Source organism: Theropithecus gelada, chromosome 3, assembly GCF_003255815.1.
Source record: "Theropithecus gelada isolate Dixy chromosome 3, Tgel_1.0, whole genome shotgun sequence".
Lineage (NCBI taxonomy): Eukaryota > Metazoa > Chordata > Mammalia > Primates > Cercopithecidae > Theropithecus > Theropithecus gelada.
This window is the reverse complement of record NC_037670.1, coordinates 70821073-70843752: the sequence shown is the minus strand read 5'-3', so window position 1 is coordinate 70843752 and position 22680 is coordinate 70821073. Positions and strand designations below refer to the sequence as shown.

General features: G+C 41.1%; 1 protein-coding gene across 2 annotated transcripts in view; it reads right to left on the bottom strand.

Moving 5' to 3' along the window:
- Positions 1 to 22680, bottom strand: part of GLI3 (GLI family zinc finger 3) — a 269528-nt gene that overhangs the window by 181091 nt on the left and 65757 nt on the right. The window contains exons 1-2 of one of the 2 annotated variants that reach the window (XM_025380577.1): positions 9360 to 9460; positions 5208 to 5450 (exon numbers count right to left, since the gene is read on the bottom strand). In XM_025380577.1, coding sequence (XP_025236362.1) covers positions 5208 to 5397 — 190 coding nt within the window. In that variant the 5' untranslated portion in view covers positions 5398 to 5450; positions 9360 to 9460. Of the gene's footprint in view, positions 1 to 5207; positions 5451 to 9359; positions 9461 to 22680 lie in introns of those variants that run through there. The other variant, XM_025380576.1, reaches the window with a different exon arrangement.

The following is a 22680-nucleotide window of genomic DNA, read 5'->3' as shown; positions in this document are numbered from 1 at the left end:
TAGTCTTAAAACATTATCTCTGGATTACTAAAAGAAGGCCAGGTCGTTCTATTGAATTTCTAAGAGAAAGACAAGAATAAGCAGGGAGCTATTCTTAAGCTCACAAATAACAGTTTTGCAAAGGTCCATGGACTTGTTTGGATCTCCTCACTCCAGTTCTTACTGCAATTCAAGACTAACAGCCGAGAAAGCATGAGACCTAGCAAAGCCCCCAGGGTGTGATCCAACATCAGTCTTTCTGGTTAAATGATCTAATTTTCAAAGGGGGGAAAAACACAAAGCATTTCTGATTGGCTCATCAACTGTTCTCCAAAGAGGTAAAAGACAGTCTGGATGAGAAGAGAACTAAGAGCTAAGGGAACTGTCACTGCCTTTACAGTTTGGTCAAGACAAAACTGTTCATTTGTGCCTTGTAGGCATTTTTGTCTCTCACAGTCTCGAGATGACACTTGGATAGTAAGAGAGAGAAGTAGGAGCAGGTGTACCTATTAAATATGTAAAATATACATCCTCTCTTCCATTCACTCAGAAGATGTATTTCTAAAGGGATGTGGAAAGTCACCTAATATAAAGACAGACAGGTAGAAAAAAAATCTATGCAGTTTTTTAGCACACAAGAATGCAAGTGGGCTTAGCACAACAGCCTTCCACAGAAAATAAATGCAAGCCAATTAAAAATTCAGGGTTTTTTTTCTTTAAGCTAATTCCTCAGGTTTTGCTAATTAGCAACCAATAGTTCTGTCATCTGAGCTGGGGAACACAGGAAGAATACCAGTGGTATGTTTTCAATCAAAGCATTTGCATGGAAGAATGAATCATATTTTCCACGAAGAATTACTGCTTAGGAGCAGTTGGGGGCAGAAGAAAAGCAGCCTTCCACAACTATAAAACTGTAAAGGAGACCTGAAACTTTTTAAAAAGGAGGCATCTTTCTGCCCCCTTTACCAAAACCAGCAGAGACCCTATAATATGACATGACTAGTGAATCCGAGGAACTTTGCACAAAGATCCCTGCAGGAATAGTTTAAAGACTTCACAGTAAGACAGAAGACAATGCAACACATGTTTTCTGTAAGAGGGAAGTGAATAAAAGTTAAGTGTCGGCCAGGGTACAGGAATGCTTTAACTATTATGTCACCTGCCTTTGAAAGTTTATAGAAGATAAACGCATGGCAGTCAATGAAAGCAAGGAGAGATGGTGGTTTGAAATACCTGGCTACACACAGAGCATGGGCAGAAGAAAATTGCTGAGGAATATTTGGGCAGAGGATGGGGCTTCTTACCCTGACTCTGATACAAGAAGATCAGGTCCTTCAATCTAACCCCTCCCATGCTCCCCCAAACTATAAAGCGCTAGTGATCCTGTAACCGAGAGCCTGTCAGCACCATGCCATGCCTGAGCCATGCATCTAAAACGTCTACTTTCGCGCCTTGATATACAGCCCATCCACTGTGACTCTTCATGAGCAAAAACCCCTATCCCCCTGGGAGGATTTTATTCTAAACATATGCTGTGAATGTCTGAAGTGCCCGCTGTCCCTGAGCTTTCTTTTTTCTTTTTTTTTTTTTTAAGCCACAAAACCTAAAATACTTTGATTTTTGCCTAACTACAATTTCTGAAGATGCAACATTGCATTCCCAAATATAATAAAATCTTGTGCAATAAAAATTTTACAGATGTCCTTCTGAAGGGGGAGAAAAAAAAAACAAAAACGGTTTTCCCTTTTCCGGTCTTACAGGAAGCCTGCCCACACTTTAGAAATACAAAGTTCATATATATAGAAACACAAATTAGGCATCTTGGAAAGTCTACAATTTCCAACCACAGAGAAATGAAGGAATTGCTGTGAGTGTTCACATGGCCAGCCCACTGGATTAGAGGAGTCTTTTCTTTTGACCGGCTCAGCAGAGCTAGCAAATAACTCAAGGGCAAGGGGAATGGCCTAAAAAGATGTCTCTAAACTTGAGCTACTGAAGGTCTGCAGTGCGCTTGTGTTGTTGACAGGGCCCAGGACCAAGACAAACTATACCCACAAGATAAACAAATGTGACCAAAACTGTACGTCTCATTTTCAAAAGAAGGTATTTCTTCATACACTAAAAAATTCATGGAAAATTTATCACCTTCAGTTCACATCAATCATTAGCTTTGCCTGGATAATTAAATCCATGTGAGCAGACAGATTTTATTATAAAGTGTCTTAAAAAATACTTGTGATACTGGTAGGAGATTAAGTAATCCAACAGAGTTCTAAAGAAAAAGTAAAGTCATATCCCATATGACGCTGAGGCTTAGTTTAGGATATCTTTAAATTATTCAATATGAATAAATAATACTGTATCTTTTATGTTCCTGCATGTATTAAAGTTTGCATGTGTTGTATACTTTCTGCTAAGAATTTAAAAGTTAACACTTTTCAAACCTGTTTAAAATCTTTACAATTTCTTCACTTACTTAACAAAAAAATTATAGTCTATCTACTGAGGTTGACTGAGAAAGATTATGTTCAGAAGGCCACAGTGCACAGCTCTAACTACACCACAGTTACAGGTTTGCAGTTTGCTCAGTTCCCAATCTATGTTATAGAAGAAACTGGTCTCAGGCAAGCAGGTGACCAGGTCTGGCGGGGAAAAAAAAAAAAAACAGTCTACACTGAATCAAATACGAGTGCAACCCTCTCAAACATGACTTAGAGAGTCAACTTATCACATATTGATGAGGAGGAGGAGGATGAGGATGTAGAAGAGAAGGCAAAAAGGGGGAGAAGGAGGAAGAGAAAGCAGAGAAAAACTACCTTAGTACTTTTGAGGCACTTACCATGTGCCAGAGATTTTAGTTAATACTTTATTTGCATTGTCTCAACTTCCACAAGAACACCATGGAGCAGGCAGTCATATTATCGCCCCATCCCACAGCGAGGAAAGGATTCCTAGAGGGATCAGCACACTTGTCAAGGTCACACAGCTAGCAAGTGACAAAGCTGGACGTTGAACCCAAATTCCCTGAGCACTGAGCCAATCTGTGCAGTCTTTAGGATTTCCCGTCCATATTATCTATATAATCATGTAATTTATGACCAATTTAGGGAGTACACTGGGATGGTAGGTCAAAATCGCATTTGCCATTTGGTTACAGACAGCTTACACAGTTTATAAGTTATCACATAATTTTAACACTGATTTGAACAATACAGTGGGAAAATCTAATGAATACCCCACTATGAATGCTGTAACCTCAAAAGAGAGTGATGATCGATCAATTCGGATCCCCCTAAGAGTTCTCCCATGCCCACTATTAGTTAATAGGAAATTGGAGGTCCTGGAGATGGGTCCCACTTGCACCGCTGAGGGAGGATGAGGGTCCCAGGTGTAGAGAGCTCCCAGCCCCTCAAAGGACAGGAAGACTCAATGGGGGAAACCGTTAAAACAAACGAACCAAGAACAAGCTGCAAGTTGAATGGCACAGAGAGTAAGTTAACGGTTATCTGCTCACTACTGTCAGCCAAAGAAGAAGTACTCATCAGCTGTCCTGACTAATTAAATACCTCACTAATTACTGGGCATCTTGAAAAGACAACAAAACATAAATATGAGATGGGAAAAGTTTGTGTTCACACATAAGAACAAAAACAATGCAGGGAGCTTTGGCTAAGAGTCTAGCCTAAATTTTTCTTAAAAAGTAAGTCTACTACCTGGGTCTATAAATATAGGTAGAAAGCATGTAGGAGTCCCTCAGATTTTCTGCGTGGATGATGTTTAAAAGAGACTCACAAATAAAAATATAATGCAGAAAACTTGGGAATGTGCCCAGAGAAAAAGCCTACCAAGACTATTTTAAACCTTCATTCCTGAAAGGAAAGATGAATAAAATAAAACTAAGTAAATCCTGAATGAAGGAACGAAGCAGCCCAATAGCCTTCCCCCTTATTTCTGTATTTACAGAAATAAGACTGATAACCACTTTTGAAACAGAGAAGTTGTAATCTTTTTCAAAAGCTTAGAAGAATCCAGAAAACTCTCCTCCGTGCTTCTGACTACTTTCTAAAAAATGCACTCTCCACTTAAAAAAAAAATAATGTAGCTTCCATCTTTTCCAACAATATAATCTGATTGTGGGGGGTGGGGAGTGGTGGTTGCTGAGACTTAAGGTTATGCGAGGCCCTTTGATCTGAGGAGTGAGCATTTCCCTTTGCTGCAAGCCAACTAATGAAGGGATGAAATTAGCTTTTATCCTGGGCACTTTCTTGAGCAAAAAAACATGCACTAATCAGCTGTCCTCACTAATCAGTCATCTGGCTAATGACCTTTTGCCTTAAAACACTAAAATTTCTGAATGATGTGGAAAAGGGGAAACACAAACCAGTCCCCCTCACTGGAGCTCAATGGATCATCTGGAATTGGAGCCGGGAAGGTTAAATGGCGAGTCTGAATCCTGGCAAGGTGATAAATCTGTAATCAAGAGCTGCAAGCTTTGGCACCTCAATATGAACTTCATTACTCCACAACCAAATTGTATTTTTTTAACTAGAAACAGGCCAGAAATAAACTCAACCCTTATACATTTTTCTTTATATTCTGCCTTTGGAGAAAACCATCCCATACTTGAGTTCAGAGTCCTAGTTAATTTCTTAAACGTGAATATAGTGCTGAGAAAGGAGTTTCTGATGTGTCTGGCATGCTGGTTACAGAGGAAAATACAGCATAACGAACAATCTTCCATATTGAGGAATTTAGCACAGATTTTTAAAATAAGGTTTGTTCTCACAAACCATCAAAAATGGGAATAGCCAAAATCATTAAATTAAAAAATCATTAAAAACGGGAATTGCGGTTGTTGAGGACTTCTCTTAATGTAGCCTGCTTTCATAACTACATAACAACAATTTTTTTCTCCTGCAGCATCTGTTTGGATGGAGAAACTTTAGCTCTACTTCTCAACAAAAGTCTCATGTGGATTAGTCACCAATGGACCACTTTCCTGAAGGCCGCCCCACTGAAGACTGACGTTGCTTAGAGATGTAAGAAAACATCTCTCTCTAAAAAGAATGGGTAGGAAGTAGTGAAAGTAAGAGAGAAAATGAAAAGAAAATTACACCTTTTAATAAATTATACAAGCCAAAACTTCATAAAGCACACACACACACACACACACACACACAGCCCTCCCCATAGCTCCTGAACAAGTGCTGACTGGCATGGGCACTTACGGTAGTGGGGCTCCATGTAACCATTCCTGGGGTCCATGGCAAACACCGTCCCACGGTACGGCACAGAGGGCTCCGCCAGGTGTGGCAGGGACCCATGGATCTCTTTCTTGATCAATGAGGCCCTCTCGTCACTCGATGTTGAAGGTTCCTCACTGACTTTGCTGAGCCCCTGGACATTCTGTGGCTGCATAGTGATTGCGTTTCTTCTCTCTCTGTGATAAGTCTGTCCAGGACTTTCATCCTCTAAAGAAAGAAGAAAAATGAAAGAGTCTGTAAACTACTTTAAGGAGCAATTAAAAAACCATGATCAATGAGGTCTCATTCTCAATATCCCTCTCCTGGAAAAAAAAAAAAGTCTCTTTCTCATTCACGGCCACTTTGAAAGCCACAGGGCTGGGACGGGATCTTTGCAAGACAAAATTGTTTATGAATGAGGGTCCAAAGTACACAAATACACAGGGAAGGATGAAGGGGAGCAGGTAATGAGCCTATTAAATGGAGATGTAGGGGTCGGCAAATTGGCATCACCAGCTTCTAGCTGGATCTGCGTGTGAGGTTTCTGCTCATGGGCTGTCCAACATCTTGCAGGTCCTACATGGAACTGAAACCTTTGCCAATCTAAGACTGTGCATGTCCAGCTTCCCTTTGCCTGCCTGGGGATGCGGGGCCTCCGGGGTGACACAAAGTCCTTCCAGCTACCCACTGAGGCTCTGGTTGCTCCAGCGAGTGTAGGGCCTTTGCTCCTAGAGAATGACCTACTAGGAAGTTATCCAAAGGTTTATGTGGTTTTGTTGTTTTAAGTCAGATTTGTAGCCCAGCAAGAGATTTGACAGAGCCAAAAATGGAACAGAAAACTCACTGGTGACAAGGGATAAAGGTGCCAATCATGAAAACCTACAGAGCCTCTAGTGAGATACTTCCTGCTTCTGTCCATACAACAAAGCTGAGACCTAACTGGAAAACAGAATGAGACTGAAAGTCCAGATGTGAGATGGCTCTGAGGGTGAGGAAGGAAGGTATGGGGGATGTTGATATGTGCCCATGTTCTGGTGGGTCCATACATTTCTTCAAAGATGTAAGAAACAGTTTGAAGAAATTCCATATACAGTTTCCTAATATTTCAGTTCCTTTTGATCAGTAAGAACTTTCCATCTCTCCACTATGATTCTCTGCAAATGTGATTGGATGACCTTTCTATAATAGCGGATCAAAGAACCCATGCATAAAATTAAATCACACAGACTATGTGAACCCACAACAAGTGGACCAATTCATCTCTTTGAATCATACGTGAACTCTAAACTACATGATCCCAAACAAGTTCCACATTTAATCAACAGACTGTGCTCTGGCAGACAAGCGCTGATGGAAAGAAAGCTGCTGTCCAGGTACCGCTTAGACATCAAATGTAAAAACTGTTTCCTATTCCTATCTAAAAAAAACGAAAACGAAACAAAACAACAAAAAAACTGTATTTGGGTATAAATAAAACCATTGTTGTGCATTTTAGATAAACAGATCTTGAACACATCTTATTCCCATATACAAATTTATCTTCAAAATAATCCATAAAGCAGATATGATTAACTAAGGGCTCCCCCGATAAACAGAAGAATAATGCTTTAGCAGTTTCATAACCCTGCTCAAAGTCAGAAGGAAGTAGAACTGTAAACACAGACTTGCATAAAAATACAAACTGAAAATACCAAATACTATTTATGTTGACTCAGGACTTGAACTACCTAAAGCCAGTAGCGAGTTTAGTTTTTCTGCCTGTGTGTAAGACTTGAAAACTAAGCAATATATTCCTTACCTTAGCAAATGACTTACAAAACAGAATAGACAATGAGGTACGTTTTGGTCTTTACAGAGAATTTGCTGACTACTAAAGGTAACTGTGAAATATTATTTTAATATTGTCTTGTGCAGATCCTCATCCCAAACCTTATAATTAAGGGGTAAATTATGCATTTAATCTATCAAGTAAAAACAGAAACAAAAACAAAAATATCCTGTAATCCCACATGTTCACATTGATCTCTATGAAAGCAATTCACACCACGCTCCTGGTAATTTTAAAACAAACTACAAAAGATAAAATACATTTTTACTTTCCCTTCTAACTAATACTTTTAGGCAGTAGGCCACCCTTGTACTTCATTAGCAGAAAACCCACAGTTTATATAAAAATGCTGCAGTTATGTAAAAGCAAAAGGGTGTCAAAACACTAAAACTTACATCAGTTTTATAAATATTCCTATAACCTACAAATGGCCCAAGTCATATTTTCCACTAATTTGTGCTCTGTATAAAGCCTTTATTTCAAACTTAAATCTGAAATGAACTTCCAGCACTGAAGTGCAAATTCTGTAGAAAGGGACCTTCATTTGGAGGCTAGAAAACCCTTCCTCAGGGGGGCTGTGACACATAATTAGCATTCTCTGGGAAAGATGAATAACCAAGCTCGGCTAACCTGTTCCAGGTTTAAAACAGGATTTCCTTGACTTAATCGTCCTAGAAGAAATTAACTTTTCTTCTCTTAAAACGACATCCCTATAATAAACTCTGTCTTACAAACTACGTGTTTATGATGAGTATTTGAATCCAACCTCACAAATAACTGAATAATGAACGGGTTATGGCCTGACGGAGAGTCCTCCCACCATTCCCCCAACCTCTTGAGAGAATAAGCTCAGAGAGGGTAATGGGGCAGCTGAGTGGGGAGGGTGAGTGGAAATGAGGCTACCTTTTAGCTCAATGATTTTCTTAATGAGAGTTCACCCAACAAAAGTAAATATTAAAGTTATAACAAGAAGTTAGCGAAGTGCACATTTTTAACACAGAAAAAATTAAATTAAAATTACTATTCCCTTAGTAAAGTTAAATACAGGCAAGATTTTTTTTTTTTTTTTAATGTGAAAACTTCCATCAGGAAACTTACTTTTACAATAGTCAGTGCTATCCTAACTTTACCCAACCACACATCTCCGCCCCAAAAGGAAAACTCCAGCAGACAAATACTTCATGAAGTTTACCTCCTGTACCAAGTTGCTTGTGACGGGCATTCGTATGAAAACCTGACAGTACACACACTCCACAATACAAACAGTTACGAGGCTTGAAAGAACTCTGTATACAGGGAAAGGGACACTTTCCAAGCAATATTCCTGCCTGCTCTTATAAATTTAGCAACCACTTCAGCAAGCCAAAAGACGAAAGCTGTCTAATCTTGTTCAGTTGAGCCGAGTTGTTCAATAAAGTTTGAGAGTCAGTGCAGACAGGCTACGCCAGGCCAAATTATTGACAGAAACACACTGTCCACCATGGCAACAGGCAGAAGTCTGCTGCAAAAATGTAAGCAAACAGCCCACTGCTCCAAGAGCATCTGCCAATGGACTTTAACAGCCAAACACAAGGCAACTGTTCCCGCTTCTCTATGTTTAACAGCTGCAAGCTCGGGGGTCAAACTGAAACATGCAATTCACTAAAATCTTTCAGGAAAAAAATGACTTTAAGTACTGTCATCATAGTCCCACTTTGTACCTCCTCCTTTTTGCATATCCATCCTCAAGTGGAAGTTAACAAATCCCTGCCCCCAGAGAGCTGCCCAAAGCAGCACGTTTTAGAAACTGTCCCAGAATTTCCAAACTCATCCAAAAGCAACTGACATCAAGATACTCTTAGTGCTAGAAACTGAGAAAAAAAGAAAAGAAAAGTGGGGTCCTTGCAAACAATGCTTAGGATGATTGCAATAAAGGTCTGGAGAAAGTAATCACATTGCTGCATGAAGCAGGACTCGAACATGCACTTGTGTGCGCTTGCAGACAAACACCTATCCGATTTCTCATGGTAACCGAAGAAACAGGTTTGGGTTTTTTTGTTTTGTTTTGTTTTGTTTTTTTCTGCCCATGACTTGAGAGAAAAGTTTCAGGCGATTCCTTCCAGATAAAAACAAAACTCTGCCGGGCATCACTAACTAAGGACACCTCCTGTCACCTAACAAATTAGCTGATTAGGAGCTCACAGTATACCTGTTCACCCCCTTTTCCCCTTAGGATTGATTTTTCCCTTAAAACCCATTTTAATACCACTACTCCTCTCTTGTCCCAAGACCTAGAAGACGGGGAGTATAAGAGAACAGACAATACTTACAACACAGTCCCCAGGCTCTGGCTAGCTACTTTGTGCCAACTTCTCTTGGTGAGCTCTCTCTAGCTGCGCAGACCCTCTAGGAACATTCTCGGTGTCTCTCTGCCTCCCTCTCCCTCTCCCTCTCCCAGGCAGTGCTGCTCCCATTAGAGGAATTAAAAGTGGTTGGAGCCATGCTAAATTTAACAAGCTCATTAGTATTCTTTCTGAGTGCTTCCGAGTGAACTCTCCCTATTCAAGCCTCTCTCTCCAGCAGAAGGGTCAGGCGGCTAATCATTAAATCAAACTAATGTCACCCTATCACAATCAGCCCGAGAGAAGGAGGGTTTATTATTTCAGTTTATGCTAAATAAACGGTTTTACAAATGGTCCCCAAGCAAGGTCAACAGCAGCTTCAATTACAAGACAAACTTAACAAGAGTTGCTATAAACCAAGTACTCTGTATTGACTTAAGAACAGGCTCCGCTCCACATATTGCCACTAGCAGGATTGTACAGGAATGCATATTGTAAAATAAAGGAAGGGGTGAGCTTTCTTCTTTGCCAGAATTTGCGAGTGCACAGCGACTCCTCATTCACCTCTCTCCAACCAGCTAGCCGCTCAGCTCAATTCACCCCACACAAAGGCTGGAGCCTAGACCTCAATGGACCGAGTGAAACATGTTCAAAACTAGGCTCTCTATTGTGACTGAATTTCTTAACATCTTTTCAAAAAGCGGAGAATGCCTTGAGGCTAAAGGAAGAAACAGGCTAATGGTGAATTGGGAATTCTGAGCAAATTTCAGAGCCCTTTCCTCCTAGCTTTTGAGGTTGAAAGCAAGCTCTTTCCTTTCAAGTTTCAAAGTCCTTTTTCCTCCCGCAGTGTCACAGAAGGATTTGAAAAGAAGGTAATTGTGCTCGCAGTCTCCCTGATCAGAGCTTACGTCCTATTTCTGGTATTTCGGAATACTTCTTGCAATAATAGTGCATATAGCTCAATCCCTTAACCGGCCTGCACTCTGCAATTGCTCATTAAATGAACAATTGCTGGTATAAAATGCCTTTTATGTTCAAGGTCTGGATATAAGATAAGCATTCTAGCACTCTAAATTTGGTTTACTAAGGAAACTCTCCATCATTAAATTACAAAACTGAAGTCAGAATATCAGGCTTTCCCAGAAAAGTGGCACTCAGGTTGCAGCGAGCCAAAATGAAGGGCGGATGGGGCGGGCAGGGAGGAGGCAACAAAATGTTAAGGGGGGAAAAAAAAAGACTGGAGGATACTCAGATTTCTAGCCGAATGGGATTCTAACAAGCAAATACTATTTCCATATTTAAGGTCTGAGTTTGTGAAACCTTGTTACTTCTATATTGAATGATATAATAAAGTCATGTTCAAATGAATTAAAATACAGAACTAAGGCTCCATAAATATGTTGTTGACTAATCTGGACCCCTCACAAACAAACATCTTCCCCATCCTTAAGAAAAGAAATAACTCTTCTCATCATTATTTACATCGTCTCATGTGATCCTCACAGCAACCCAGTGATGGCAGTAGGACAAGGTATGAGGTCCAGTTTCCAGATCAGAAACTGGTTGTCATGTCCCAGGTGAGCAAGTGATGCAAAGAAAATTCCCATATGCTTTACTGAATCCACACATCCCTGTCCCTTGTTAATACGACAAGAGCTCTATTCCTGGGTAGGTTTTTGGAATGATACCTGGATATGTGCCCCAACATCCACCACCACCAGTAAAAAGGAAAAAAAAAAAAAAAAAGAAGTAATGACATTGCTATGCACAGAAAATTTCAAAACTGAGACACTCTCCCATTAAGTTTTTGGTAACATAAATCCACTCCTGGAAAACATCGAGAGAAACCCAAATGACAAATCTATGGGGAGACATCGGACCCGCACGGAGGACCCGCACAGGTGCAATCCTCCCACTTCCATGCGCAAAGACACACGCAGGCCCCACTCAGCGCTGCACACCCTCTCCACCGCACTCCGGGTCTCGGCCAGGGGCTTTGTGTGTTCCAGGCGTTTTTAATGTGTCTCCAAAAGCCTGGGGCCCCGCCCTCATGTCCTGAACAAGACACAGAGCATCGTCCCTCCTTTCCTCCCGGGAAATTGCTTCGCTGTGTTTGCAAGGAGCATTATTTCATTTGTTTTCCTATAATTCATTTGTTACATCTTATCAGCTTTTATTTCTTTAGTTATTTACATGTTGATGCTCTTTGAATAAAAACCAACGTAATCCAAGCCCTCGCCTCCCTGTTTCAGAATTCTCCCCAAGACTGACCAAAGAGAGATCAGAAATGAAAAACAGAAGAAGCTAAGTATATTCCAAAGCACTGTAGAATTATGCTAGGAAGTGGGAATAAAGTTCCTGTAGTTTTTAAAAGCAGAATATTTCCTCTTTCCATCTAGACTGCAGTTCTGCCAAGCCAGCTTGGCTTCCAAAGGGCGTGAGCAAATAATGCCTACTCTAAGAACATTTCCAATACCCTCGGGGTCAGACTTTGCCCTTGTGCTGCTGCACATACATCTCCCATTGACAATGACAGATGACAGAGGGAGGGGCCCAGATAGATCAGGAGAAAGCACTCAGCTTTGTTTGCAACCTTTAAAGTGCACTGCCAGGCCTGCGACATGAGAGGGCTGCAGCAGAATTTGAAGCCTTGGGGAAATTCAAGTGACAACCTTCCCTCAAAGATGATGGGATTGCTCTCTCTTCCTACTTTCACCAACCAGGAGGTCCCAGGGTGAAAGGAGAGAACGTAGAAAATGCTCTCCATCAGGCTGAGTGCAGTGGATCACGCCTGTTATCCCAGCACTTTGCGAGGCCAAGGCGGGCAGATCACCTGAAGTCAGGAGTTCAAGACCAGCCTGACCAACATGGAGAAACCCCATCTCTACTAAAAATACAAAATTAGCTGGGCGTGGTGGCGCATGCCTGTAATCCCAGCTACTTGGGAGGCCGAGGTAGAAGAATCGCTTGAAGCCAGAAGGCGAAGGTTGCAGTGAGCCACGATCACGCCATTGCACTCCAGCCTGGACAACAAGAGCGAAATTCCATCTCAAAAAAAAAAAAAAAGAAAAGAAAAGAAAAAGAAAATGCCCTCCATCAGAGCCATAGAGTAGCGTAATTGTTTTAATATTTCTACTGTTCTTTTTGCCAAAGAATAAAACGTAGTCTAGACTGACCAATATTCCAGTGGCTTCCACTGGAAACCATTTGCTCCAAAGAACAGCAGGTTACAGCTCAAACCAAGGCAAAATTCTCACCTCACTCCCCAACTGCTCAGTTTACAGAGCTCCATTCAACTTCAAAAGAGGTCCCTGGGATAGAAGGGAGTGGGCAGAGAGAGCAAGATGAGAATTCAGATAAACGAAAATGCAAAACCTGAAATGGCTGTTCCCCTCACTGCAGTAGAAAGCTCTGATGGCATGAAGAGCAAGCTGCCTCCTGTATTTTTTTTTTTTTAAGATAATGACAATGATGAGCAGATAACATTATCAGCTTGTCTGAAGCTTCAGCAAGCATGCCCTGTAGCCCATAGGGTTTCCATACATTTTCCTGTGCCTCTGAACCCTCACAAATAAAGAGGTCTGCAGCCTCATCTCTACCCCTGGGAGGATGCTTCTGGACATTGATGACAAGGTCAGCGAAGATCGCTGTGACCTGGCTGAACACTGCCCTGAACAGGCACTTAAGTGCAAGCACAAACCCATGGGTACTAACCATCTTTCAAAGCTCCCTACAGAAAGCACCTGCCAAATCCAGCATGCACTTGGGAACAGGAAAATATAAACAAAACAGTACCCTTGAGGGCCCCAGCGGGCTCGCCTTTAAAAGGGAGGAGGAGATCTACCTTATTTTCCAAGCGCTTGCCAAGACTCTTTCTTGAATTAAGAATTCTAAAACAACATCATGGAGCTTCTTCTATTAGTCTGCTATTAGTTGCTAGTCGCTGCTTACACAGAGTGAGTTAATTAGTGGCATCAAAGGCAGTACAATAAATTCCCAGGAGGGTCAAAAATTCTGCCTTCTGCTTAGTAGCACATTTATGCCCATCTCTCTCTGAGTCACAATCTCACGAACATTTAGATATTCAAGATTTCTTTGAGAATTCAGTTTTAGTCTTTGACAAGCAAAGAATGAAGAGTCTCTCTTTCTTACTTTGCACATACAGACCTGGGCAGTTAAGATTCCATAACGAGATCCACGGCCAACAGTTAAGCAGAAACAATGACAGGCCTGTTCCGAAGGCCAGAGGGTCCAGTTTGCTGCCGCCTGGCTGCATCCTCCGATGGGAATGATCCTATCACTCTGGAGATCTAGCCCAGCCCCTGTGTGGCCAGAGGACTTACAGCTTGGTTTTCCTTTAAAGGCACGAAGGAATAAACCTCTGTGTGCAGCGGCTTCTTCCTTTGGCAGTGCTTTCAGATGCTGGTTCCCAGGTCCACACCCTCCTCCCATCACCATCAAAGTCCTATTTCCTAACCTTTCTAACATTTTTCCAAACTGCAGAAGTGAACACAAACTTAATGGGTTACATCTGGTGTGTTTGTGTTGCATGTTTTTGTTTTTAGAAGATCACGGGATAAGAAAGCCTGAGCATATGGTGGTATTATATTTTTAATAACATTTTAGAGACCATGCTTATGCCCTTGCAGGAATCAAGCGCTCCTGGAGAGTGCATTTAAATATCACGATAATACCATTATTGTACCAAAAGGAGCTAGAGGCCACATGACCCCCATGAGGGACAGACAGCAGGGCTCACCTACACTCAATCAGCCCCCGGGCAAAGGCCAGGTGCTGCCTGGGTCAGGTTTCTGCAACAGAAACCCCCTCTAGCTATGGCCCACTGACCTCAGCTATGAAATGTGCATTTGAGAAACCCAAATGTAAATACCACCTTTTGATTCTTCACAATTATATCTAAGCAGCCTGCTTCTAGTGAGCTAGCCACAAAAGTCTGCACCTTTACAAAATCTCAGATAATGGCTCAGGTACTGCCTATGAGGGAGGAGGGAAAGGCCACAAAACATCACCTCTCACAAAGCACACCTTCATGGCCACAGACATGACCCTAGCTGCTCTCCTTCCTCACCACAGCCCCAGGAGTTCACTCACTTAGCCACTAGGCTGCCATGTCTCTAAATTGTTTAAGAATTCAAATTTTTGGAGGAAAGGAAGGTAGGAGGAAGAGAAATATATAATTTCTATAAAAAATTTCTAAATAAAAAGAAAAATGTCAAGGAAATGCACCTATTAGCATAAAAATGTATAGATTTTTAACATATTTCTCAATCATGTTAGAGTACAGAAAAAGCTGATGTTTGGTTTTTATTTTTAATTCTATGTATTACCTTTACTATAATTATCTAAAGAAGTTCAAATTAAGTACACACAAATTGAAAAATTATCCCACAAGTTTATCTTTTGAAGCCTTGCTTTAAACTATTTATCCCACCTTTTGAAACAATAGAATATAGCCAAGACACAGCAGGCTAGGTGTGCACATATTAATAACACCTCCTGCTGGTATAAGACTTTAAGAGATTTTGGTAATTAGCCTACGTGAAATTATGTGATCATTTAATTATCTCCTATGCATATGCAAACACCTCCCCAAAATGCCAAAAATACCCTAAGGTCCCTCCGTAAAAACTTGTTAACTCAGTTTTTACCAGCCCACTCTGGAAAGGCATAAATGGGAAACGCGTTAACAGCACTAGACTGTACTCTGCACCTCACATTTATTGAGCACTAACTAAGTGCCAGGCCAGAGCGATGTGCTCCGTATGCATTAATCCCACTGAGTCTTCACAGTCCTGTCCAGTATACAGTATCATCAACCAGTTATTCAGCTCAAAGTCCTGAGGTTCGCATGTTCTCACTCACAGGTGGGAATTGAACAATGAGATCACTTGGACACAGGAAGGAGAACATCACACACCAGGGCCTATTGTGGGGAGGGGTGGGAGGAGGGATAGCATTAGGAGATATACCTAAGGTAAATGACGAGTTAATGGGTGCAGCACACCAACGTGGCACATGTATACATATGTAACAAACCTGCACGTTGTGCACATGTACCCTAGAACTTAAAGTATAATAAAAAGAAAGAAAAAATGCAAATAAATAAATAAAAATAAAAACAAAAGTCCTGAGGTTTAACAAAGGTTAAGTGACCGGATTAAAGTCAACCTTCAGGTAAGTGCCCAGCTTGGCATGACTTTCTTGTGTATTATAAATTACTATTAACCCCTAAAATGTGTCTTCTGTGAGGAGTCTTTGAGAGCATTCATTTGCTTGCCATTGTTCTATCTGTATATGTGAAGACTATTTTCTTGTTTTTTGAGACAGAGTTTCGCTCTTGTTGCCCAGGTTGGAGGGCAATGGTGCAATCTTGGCCCACTACAACCTCCACCTCCCGGGTTCAAGCCATTCTCCTGCCTCAGCCTCCTGAGTAGCATGAGAGAGAAAGCCAAGCACGACACCTGGCTAATTTTTGTATTGTTAGTAGAGACAGGGTTTCACAATGTTAGCCAGGCTGGTCTTGAACTCCTGACCTCAAGTGATCCATCTGCCTCGGAATTCCAAAGTGTGGGATTACAGGCATGAGGTGAGCCATCACACCTGGCCAAAGACTATTTTCATTATTAAAATTATTCTGCCTCTTCCTCTAAAGGCCATCAGGAAGAATACTACAGACTTAATCAAATGAACTTAATTGTAAACTTTAAGCCAGAGTCATGAATGAAATATGGTTCAGAAACTTTTTTGAATTTCTTATTCTACTTCCGTTGTTGCTATTGTTGTTATTGTCAAGCTCAGGTCTTGGGCACATTTAGTATCTTGCAGTGTAAATGACACCTCTCATGCTATGGCTAAATTATCTTCCTGTCACACTATTTCTCCCCACACCTCCCCCTTTCTATAGGGTTTCCAGGTTCTGAATAGCTATTTTGAAAAAAAAAAAAAAAAAAGAAAAAGACAAAAATATATATATATAACACTGTCTTCAGGGGGACTGGGAAGAAGGCTTAGATGCAAGAAGCAGCCTGAGTATTTGGCTTGTGCTTAACTTAACAATAGCTCCAACAGTTAGAGCCTCACATAGTTTATTGAAAGGGCATATGTCCAAAAGTTAAAGAAGCATATGGTTTACAGAAAAAGGAAAAAAAAACTTGCACTTGGAAGCAGCTTTGCTTGGATTATTTACCAACAAATGAAAGGCCCTTCATGCTGCCCAAGAGTATAATCCCTTCCCACTGGCTGGAAAGGAATGCTGAATGAGTCAATAAAGTCAGAATCATACAACACAGAGACATTCTCCCTCCCCAACTAAAGATGATTATCGAATTATAGCAAATTTAAGAAAGTTTTCTCTTTTTTAACTCAAGAACAAAACCAGACTAGTTCTTAAAATGCGCTATTAGGAATTGTAACTGTTTCTAAATGTGCCAGATATATTTCCACCCATGCAATATTAAAACTAACAAGCGTCTTTTCAATTTCTTTTAATGATGGGGTATGCAATAAAAATACAGCAGTGCTTCATTTAGCCAAAGGAGCTGGAGCAAAAAAGACCTAAATAAATAAATAATAAGCGTGCATGGGCCACTTACCAAAAATAAAATCATTTCATTCAACCTTTTACAGGAGGTGCATGCAGCATTTTGAAAGCAAAAATTCTCATAACACAAACCTCCACTTAAAAATCACTGCCAAGGGCTGGAACCATGGCAGGATGTTATTTCTTTTTCAATTTATTTTTTAATGTTTGGGTATTAATGGCATCAACTGCCATGTAGTATAATAAGGCAGCACAGTGTAATAAAAGGAGTTAGAAAACCTAGCTCCCAGACTTGCTCCTACCACTTAATCGGTATGTGACCCAGGGTATATTAAAATATATCAGGTTGTCAGCTGCCTCCTCTAGAAAAGGCAGATAGTAAAACCTGCCCTTCTTACTTCATAGGGTATTCTGAGGGTTAAACATAATAGCATATGAAAGAGAGCTTTATAAATTGTGGCATTTACGAATGCTAGGTACTATCACTAATCTGATAATCTGTGCGATAATGCAAAACAGGGTGGTAAGATAAACAAGCCCTGGGCCAGGCATTGGGTTTCCAGGCCTTGGGTGTCCAAATTGAATATCCCTTATTCAAAATGCTTGAGACCAGAAGTCTTTTGGATTTCAAATTTTGTCAGATTTTGGAATATTTTGCATATACATAATGAGATATCTTGGGGATGGGACCCAAGTCTGAACACAAAATTCATTTGTGTCTCATATATACCTCATATCCATAGCCTCAGGGTAATGGCATAGAATATTTCCAATAATTTTGTGTATGAAGCAAAGTTTTGATAGCAGCCCCTCACATGAGATCAGGTGCAGAGTTTTCTACTCGTGGCATCACATTGGTGCTCCCAAAGTTTCAGATTTGGGAGCATTTGGGATTCCAGATTTTCAGATCAGGGATGCCCAACCTATACTGCTAGAAATGTCTGATGTTAGGCAAATCACAGAATTTCTTTAGGCTGCTGTTTCCCCTTATATAAAATGGAACATCTCCTATTGACTTCAGCCAACTTCTCATGGACGTCCTAGGAAAAAGGATGGTGCAGAAGAGAGCTCCGTAACCTCTAAGGCAACAAACCAGTAGACGCCTCCACCAGGCATCAGGATAGACAGCTTAGGAGGGAATAACTGCTGCTTCACAGCCAGAAAAAAAGATCCAAGTTAATAATCTGTAATTAAAACTGGTCATCTCTTTTACCCACTTCTTCGATGTATCTCTGGTCAAGCCCAAGATCAATATTTACCAGACAAGTATGCTTAGTTCTTCAAATTTCTGTTGAAAGCATCTATCCCTTCGACCCGGTTTTCTGCAGTGACTTGAGACACTTGAAATTTTCCCAAGGAATACATTTTGTTTCTCCATAAACAATATTTACTAAGAAAAATCAAGCAAATTATTTTAGGGTGATTGTTGACAACCTATATCCCCTGATTGCTTTTGCACAGTCTATGAGCTCAAAACAGATCTCAAATTTTTTAATGGATGAAAAATAATTAAAAGAAGAATGATATTTCACAACAGGCAAAAATGATAGGAAATTTAAATTTCAAGGTCCGTAAATAATGTTTTGTTGCAACACAGCCAGGCTCATTCATTTTCATATTGTCTACAGCTGTTTTGGAGCCACAACAGCAGAGCTGAGTAGTGATAGAAACTAAATCGCCTGTTAAAATCTGAAAATAGTTACTCGCTGGTCTTTTGCAGAAAAGGTGTGTTGTCCTCTGACCTACCTTGTCTCAGGATATGATAAGAACATCCATTAGTAAAACTATGAAACACGCCTAGGAAAAATATTCAAAAATAAGGCAACTATCATCTGCACAGTATTTAATATGAATGCTTTGAAATCTTAAAATAACTATGAGGCAGACAGCAATATCATCCTACAGATGACGGAAATAGGCTTAGAAAAATTAACTTCTCCAAAGTCACAAAGTTAGTAAGTCAGGGATCAAATCAGTCCCCTATGATTCTGAACCTGACAATTATATGACCTAGTGTGGCACATACATTTGTTAATAGGGATGAAAGAGGCACATCCAAGAATAAAGTTTTGAGACTTCCTCTTCCCACATCATTGGGAAACTCCTTGCTAGAGGCAGAAACAAATGCAGTCAGGATTCCGAGGCAGTGTTTCCACTTCTTGTGTCAAAAATTGGGTAACAGAGTTCAGAGCAGGCCGAGTCAACACAAACAATACAAACCAGCCCAGGTTGGTTCTTCACATTCAATTCATACAGACTCATCCACATCAAGGGCTCCGTGTGTCCCAGCATGAACCCTGATCTTCTAAGAGGAGTAAAAACAGAATGGCTGCTGCCCTCAAGGCCCACATGACTGATTTTTCTAGATGAGAAACTACCTGAAAAGGGACACAGAAGCTACAGGATTAGCACAGGGTAAGCAGTAATGTAAACATCAGGTAAAGGCCATGGAGAGGAAAGGCTTCTTCTTCAGGTTTTGACTGTGGGGGGATAGACCAAGCTTACCTTTGTAGAGGAGGTTTGAACAAGAATTGGTTTGGAAAGTCTCTAACTCAAAATTTCAAAGAGGCTGCGATCTCAACCCAACCCCTCAGGGATAGATCCAACTGAACTCAGTGACTACTCTGATACTCTAAAATATTGCACCTTCGGTTTAAGTTGAGAACACATGTAATTTTTTCTGCACTTTTCTTTATTCTTTAATTCCCATCTTGATGACACAAATGGAAATGTACTTTTTTTGGCAAAAAAGCTTGAAGAGAAATAATAATAGATTTCATACTGCACTGCTGCCAAGTCATTCAAAGAAGAACTCTTCCATCCTAATCACATCGTCTGGGCCAGTTCTACGACAGTTCCCAAGAAGAGTTGAGGAAAACAGCAACCAAAAGACATAATCAAGGCTGTGTTACTATGCCTGGCAATTCTGTCAATTCTACTAAGTTCCTCTCATCTACTCTACAATCTGTAGACAAAAATAAAAATCTTAGTATGGTCCAGCTAGAAAATGAAACAGCCCCTCCTATAAAATGAATGCATCTCAGAGCTCATTCAGCAGAATACTAGCAACCACTAAAACTTCAACCCCTGCTCTGTCACAAAGAAGCAGCTTCTCCTTGGCTCTCAAGTAGCTCGACCTTACAAAGCTCTCTTGCCTAAAGGAAATTCATTTTTGTTTCCCTTCCTATGGAAAGGAACTCCTCCTGGGGAGGAGTGGTCCAGGGGAAGAAGGAGTAAACACTTTTTTTTTTTTTTGTATTTTCAACATATCTTCAAATCTACACGGCAAACTTGTGTTTTCCTGTCAAATAACAACTATATTCACAAACTAGATATCTTCCATCCAAACACTGATCTTTTGCAATACTGACCTCCTTCTGTAATATTCAGGTCACAGTCTTCCTTGCCAAGGGCCTCATAAATTACTCAGACTCAAACCAAGAGTTTCTATCCATCTCTATACGCCTGCCTTTCTTTGCCCCACATTAAACAGTACTCTTATATCTCACCTCTGCTTGTCGCACCCCTCCAGACACTGCCAAAGAATGCTCGTCTCCATCACCAACATGCCTCTGCTCTGTAGCTGCCTCTCTCTGATTTGCCTTTTCCCCAACTGCAGTTGTCTCTACCTTTTCACTCTGAGTCCTCGTTGAACTCAACACTGCCTCTATCTAATGCACCATCTCTAGTTTTTTTTTTTTTTTTTTTGAGACGGAGTTTTACTCTTGTTGCCCAGACTGGAGTACAATGGTGCAATCTCGGCTCACTGCAACCTCCACCTCCTGGGTTCAACCAATTCTCCTGCCTCAGCCTCCCAAGTAGCTGGAATTACAGGTGCCTACCACCACGCCTGGCTAATTTTTTGTATTTTTAGTAGGGACAAGGTTTTACCATGTTGGCCAGGCTGGTCTTGAACTCCTGGCCACAGGTGATCCACCAGCCTCAGCTTCCCAAAGCGCTGGGATTACAGGCGTGAGCCACCGCACCTGGCCATGCACCATCTCCATTTTTTACACGTCACAACCACTGAGCACATCATAGACCTCATGACCCCAGTGTTTCTCTTTTTGACCTTTTGTGGCTTGCACTTGACCCCTAAAGTTTTCCACAATGTTTCTAAGGATTGTTCTTTGGCCAATTTAATGGCTTCCTTACTGTGCTAATGCTTCAGTCTTCCAGCCACTCTGTTCAAGTAATAATCTTTTGTTTACTTGTCTTTCAATCTTTGAAATTTGAATGGCTTTAAAATATTACTTTCTGAGTCTATGTAATTTTTTTTCCTTTTGTAATGGGTCTATCTGGATAGAACTGAAATTCATTGTTAGAAAAAAACCAAAATGCATGCAAAAATACAGGTCTAATTTAATGGCTAAGTAGAAAAATAATCACTAGGACACATCCTGTCCATACCCCTGCAATATACAGACAAGTTTCGAAAGCAGGTGTTTTAATGTAGTTGTATATTCCTGTGTTTAAATATATTTAAAGAATCTAAAGACCAGGCACGGTGGCTCACACCTATAATCCCAGCACTTTGGGAGGCTGGGGTGGGAGGATTGCTTGAGCCGAGGAATTCAAGACCAACTAGGCAACATGGTAAAACCCTGTCTCTACACGACACGCAAAAATTAGCTGGGTGTGGTGGTGCAGGCTTGTAGTCCCAACTCCTTGGGAGGCTGGAGTAGGAGGATCCTTGAGGCTAAGAGGCAGAGGTTGTAGTAAGCCAAGACCGTGCCACGGCACTGTAGCCTGAGACACCTTGTCTAAAAAAATGAAAATAAAAATAAAAAAAATCGCTGGGTGCGGTGGCTCACGCCTGTAAGCCCAGCACTTTGAGAGGCCGAGGCAGGCGGATCACGAGGTCAGGAGATCGAGACCATCCTGGCTAACATAGTGAAACCCTGTCTCTACTAAAAATACAAAAAATCAGCCGGGCATGGTGGCATGTGGCTGCGGTCCCAGCTACTCGCGAAGCTGAGGCAGGAGAATGGCGTGAACTCAGGAGGTGGAGCTTGCAGTGAGCTGAGATCATGCCACTGCACTCCAGCCTGGGCGATAGAGGGAGACTCCGTCCCAAATAAATAAATAAATGTTTAAAAAATCTAAAAAGGGGTTTTGTGTTTTTTTTGTAATGAAATCTTTCATTCTAGGATCAGTCTTAACATTGCAAGGGAAAGCAATAATGAAATGATCATAAAGTAAATGAGGCTTTTAAATCCCTATTCACAGGCCAGAAGCAGTGGCACATGCCTGTAATTCCAGCACTTTGGGATGCCAAGACAGGTAGATCACTTGAGGTCAAGAGTTCAAGACCAGTCTGGCCAACATGGTGAAACCTCATATTTACTAAAAATACAAAAATTGCCAGGCGTAGAGGTTGCCGTGAGCCTGGGCAACAGACTGAAACTGTGTGGAAAAAAAAAAAAAATCACTATTGAGTAGGGTGCGCTCTCTGGTGGGTTAAAACAGATCTGTTACAAATCTGCATGACAGTGTCCCTGCATCCCTACTATAGAAACCATAGAAACCAGCAAAAGTTCTGGTATAATACTTACCTATCCAATGTGAACTATCTTTCTACATGAAGGTTTCAAGAGTTCAAACAGGCCGGGCGCGGTGGCTCAAGCCTGTAATCCCAGCACTTTGGGAGGCCGAGACGGGCGGATCACGAGGTCAGGAGATCGAGACCATCCTGGCTAACACGGTGAAACCCCGTCTCTACTAAAAAAAATACAAAAAACTAGCCGG